The sequence below is a fragment of the Phascolarctos cinereus genome, unplaced genomic scaffold (assembly GCF_003287225.1).
Source record: "Phascolarctos cinereus isolate Bilbo 61053 unplaced genomic scaffold, phaCin_HiC Scaffold_3;HRSCAF=262, whole genome shotgun sequence".
Taxonomy (NCBI): domain Eukaryota; kingdom Metazoa; phylum Chordata; class Mammalia; order Diprotodontia; family Phascolarctidae; genus Phascolarctos; species Phascolarctos cinereus.
In genome coordinates, this window is record NW_027555736.1 from 41,286,965 (window position 1) to 41,291,359 (window position 4,395).

Genomic DNA, 4,395 nt, shown 5'->3' on the forward strand with positions numbered 1-4,395 from the left:
TTCACTTAATCCTGCTTTAAGAAACCTTGAAAATTAACACGAAGGAATTAAAACCTTTTACAAAACCCTCTAGGAAAAAAGAAATTCTCTACTACATAAGGTTCAAAAATGTTTCCTTTTAATTATTATTATTATTTTTTTGTAAGGAACTTAGGTATTTGTCCTGCTGCACAAATCAGCGACAGAAGAAATTCCTTCCTTGAGACTCTCCGGATCAGAGGGAAGTTCTGCAGGAATGAGCCAGAAGCAAGCCAATTGATTAAACTTAGAATATTTTTATTGACTGCTTTGTACAAAATAGGAAATTTTATTCCAGTCCATCCAAGGCCACTGTACAAAAACTATGTACATTGTCTTTCCGTAAACAGTTTCCTTAATTCTGATATGCACACGATTTTTAAAAATACATCTTTTAAATATCTGTAAGAGGCACTGCCAAGCAGATTTCTGACCTCAAATGCAACTCATATTAATCAAACAAGAAAAAGAAAATCGACAGACTTGATTGTTACAAAAGCCTGCTGCTCTGGGCACTTTGCTGTGGAGATGGGCAGAGATCTGAATTTACAATCCTAAGACATCTTACTTTCACAGATTTACATCGAAGAGCAAACCTATGACTTCCATAGGCTGCTGCTAGGGGCCTGCCTTCCTTTATCAGGAAGAGGCCCTTAACTGCTTGATTTTAACTGTGTTCACTCCAGATTACTAACCAACTTGTACCTTGGTTCTATTTTTAGATTGCTTCAGAAGCTGGGGTAAAAAAAAAAATCCAAGGATATCTCCATAAACTTCTCTGAGTAAGTCCAGGGCAGGACTCTTCTTCTGGGAACCTAAAATCTTGGATTTAGAACTTTCCCCCACCCCTTTCCCCAGTCTCTGGAGAGAATGAAGGCCACACATACCCAGATAGGACTCTATTCAGTAGACTGAGACCAGCCATGGTTTCAATCTCAAGCAATTCATACAAACAACTTTTACCCACTACGGGGTTATTTCTCCCAGTCACAGATCAAGACACACAGATCAAGCCCACATCTCTAGCCCCTTCAGGGCATCCATATTTCAGGTTTAGGCCTAAGGCTTGTCTGAAGGACTCCAGGCTGGCAGAGTCTTTGGGGTTATATAAGCAGACTAGTGCCCCCTAGGACAGATAGTACATGCCATAGGTGACTGGGGTTGTAAAAAGCCCCGGCACTGGCTGTAGGGTGCCCCGGGGAAAGGTGCTTGAGGCCCCGTACAGAGTAGGTGAACCCTGCAGGTGGGCCCCCAACGGGAAGGGCAGGGCAAAAGAAGGCAAAAGGGGCTTGGCCGCTAGCTTCAGTTTCTCTAACTCAGCTTCCTGCAGTCTCTTGGCTTTCGCCCTTCGATTCTGAAACCAAATCTTGACCTGTGTCTCCGTGAGGCTCAGAGAGCTGGAGAACTCTGCTCGCTCCGCAATGGACAGGTACTGTTTCTGCCGGAATTTCCGTTCTAAGGCCAGCAGCTGTGCCGTTGTAAAGGGTGTCCGAGGCTTTCGATTGTTCTTGTGTTTTCGGAGGGTGCACGGTGGGGGACTGGGGGGCCCTGTGGGAGAGAGACAAACACAAAGACTCTACTTGGAGTCCAATGACTGAGGCTCCAGGCCCTGCAGATTCTGGGTGGCGTGGTTCAACTGACAATTTTGTCCTCAAGTTTCACTGTAATGACTAACTTAGCTGTACCTGTCCTTGGAAGAGTTGTCTGGAACAAAATACAATTAGGGGAAAAAAACTGATGTAGAGGTAACCCAGCTGGCAAGAGGGAGGGAGGGAGAGGGAGAGGAGTGGGGAGAGAGAGAGAAAAAGAGAGAGAGAGAGAGAGAGAGAGGAGAGAGAGAGAGAGAGAGAGAGAGAGAGAGAGAGAAAAGAAGAGAGGAGAAGAGAAAAAGGAGAGAGGGAGAGATAGAGACAGAGACAGACAGACCAAAAGACTTCAGTTGGGGCGCAAGAAACTGCTCAAGTGCAGAGGATCCCAATTCTCTAGTCTGGCCTGGATGTCCTATGAGCATCATTTTCTCTCTTCATGGGAAATGGTGTTCCTCTAAGTCCACATCTCTAGAGAGGTGTCCTAGGTTATCAGGGAACATGTTCCTTCAAGATCTCAGTAACAAATAAATTAAATTAATTTCTCCTGCTCTGCAGACCCACCATACCCTGTCTCTTAAGTTGAAAGGGTTCAGTACACCAAAGATCCCATTTTTTTCTCTCCCCACCCTCACTCACTCTGTAAACATTCCTAGCAAATGCAAGATGGTAAGTGTAGGAGTGAGCAACTTCTGAAAGTCAAAATATTCACATCAAATAGGCTTCAACTTAGTGGTTGCAGTTTATAAAATAACAGACAATGGGGGTGGGATAGGGGAGAAAACCAGTTTGGATTCTTGTGTTTCTAGATCCTAAAGCCTGAGCCCATACTGATAACCTGGTAGATGATATAAATAGTTATAAGTATCACTTCGAGCTCTACTCCTTTTGGGGGAGAAGTTGTTTTTCTCCAAAAAGGGTGTTATTTAGGCGCACCATGTAGGAAAAATTTTCAACAGAAAGGACTCACTACTCTCAGCCTGATTCCTCCTTTTAAAGGCTAAGGATCTTTTTTTTTTTCAGGGAAGTCGCTCCACACAGCCAAACCTCACCACCAGCCTCCCCATCTCCTCAAAGTGAATGGATATTGGCGAGTAGGCTTTTTTCCTGGGGAAACGGTTGGGGAAGGCGAGTGGTGGAAAAGCCCTTCTGTAGAGGGACTTACAGAATGGCATAACTGGAAAGACTCTTAGGGACCATTTGGCTCAACCTCTTCATGTTACAAAGGAGAAAACTGAGGTCCAGGAGGGGAAGTGTCGGGAACCGAGGCACTTTGAATCCCAGTTTCCACTTGGCCTTTTTGGGACTGCTAGCTGAGTGACCCACGATATGTATGTAAGAGCGGTCAAGACACGAACTATGGGATGTTCGGCCTCTCCACCTGCCCTCCTTGGAGCTGGGGTCGGCCCGAGGGACGCGAGGACCAAGGCAGCTATCCCGAGCCAAGCGGAACGCAGACTGCCTGCCCCGCCGCCCGCCTGCCCTGCAGGCCCAGAGCGAGGTTGGGAGGAGAAGCGGAGACCAGAGGCTGTGGCCGAGGTCTGGACGTAGCAGCGGACTTACGAGGAGGAGACGAGTAGGTGGCGGAGGGAAACCAGGCGCCGGGTTCCGCGTCCCCCCGGGGGCTCTCCCCAGAAGCTGCAGCCGCCGCCTCCACGCCGGGCTCCGCAGCAGCCCCAGCTGCTGCCGGCTCCTGTCCTGCATCGAGCGCGTAGCGGCCGCCCCTAGTCTGGCCCTGGCTGTGGCTGTGGCTGTGGCCGTGGCCAGGACCGGCGCGCACCTCGGCGGCTCGGGCCACCCGGGCAGGTCTGCGCTCCAGCACCAGCAGCGATTCCACGCTGAAGGGCAGCGGACCGGGACCTGGACGCTGCCCAGTGCCCCGCGGTGACTGCGAGAGCGAAAGCGAGGGCTCGGCCCCTGGGCCCACTTCCTCCGTGCCAGGGCCGCCGCTTCGGCTGCTTTCGGCCGCCGGGACGGGTCCCCTCTGGCCACCAGAATTCATGGTCAGGGACGAGGGGGGCCATACACCCCGCAGCCAGGGCCGGGGCCCGGAGAAGGGGCGCTGCCTCAGCCCGCGCGCATGGGGCTCCTGTCACGCTCCGGGCTCCAGCGGGCTCACGGAGGGGTGGGTCTGGGGCGGGGGCGGGGGCAGGGGGAGGGGAAAGGGGGGAGGGGAGAGAAGGGCTCCCTCTGTAGCGGGCTCGCGGGGCTCCGGCGGCTGCGGGCGGCCCCCCGCCCTCAAGCCTCTTATAAAAAGGCGGCGTGAGCCCTTTCATGCCGCCGCCCTCCAATCGGGGACCCCCCTGCAGCCCGTGACGCGAGGGATCCGACCTCCATTGGCTGCGGCCCCCGCTCCTTGGCTGGAGGAGTTTCGGGCCGGGTGGAAGCGGACAGTAGGGAGGGGGCGGGGGCATGGGTGGGGGCTTGGGATCTTTCGGGGAACGCGGAGCGGCGGAGCAAACCCTACTCAATTAAGCAGTAGGGCTGCCGCCGCCGCCGCCACCGCCGATGCTCCCCTGGTCCTGGGACCCTTATTAAAAGCATACGGGGGAGGGGCTGTTTTTGGGCTCGGGGGCTGGGGCCCCTACACTCTAGAATATTAAGCTTTCAGTATTCAAACAAATTAGCGGCCTTTTGGGCTTTGATCTTCCCCAGCTCTCACTTTTGTTTCTCCCAATAGGACCCAAGAAGGCTAAGGGATATTTGGTCTGAGAGTCTCAGCAGCCACGGCTGCTGAGGGAACCCGAGCTTCGGCCCCCACTGACTACACCCGGGACTTTTACTTTATTTT

General features: G+C 52.4%; 1 protein-coding gene across 1 annotated transcript; it reads right to left on the reverse strand.

Annotated features, from left to right (window-relative positions):
* Positions 1 to 255: 255 nt before the first annotated feature.
* Positions 256 to 3,895, reverse strand: LOC110214077 (homeobox protein MSX-1-like). The gene is given in 3 exon segments (XM_020994726.2): positions 256 to 1,566; positions 3,168 to 3,621; positions 3,623 to 3,895. Coding segments are annotated over 3 exon segments (1,134 nt in total). The 5' UTR covers positions 3,881 to 3,895; the 3' UTR covers positions 256 to 1,144.
* Positions 3,896 to 4,395: the final 500 nt, after the last annotated feature.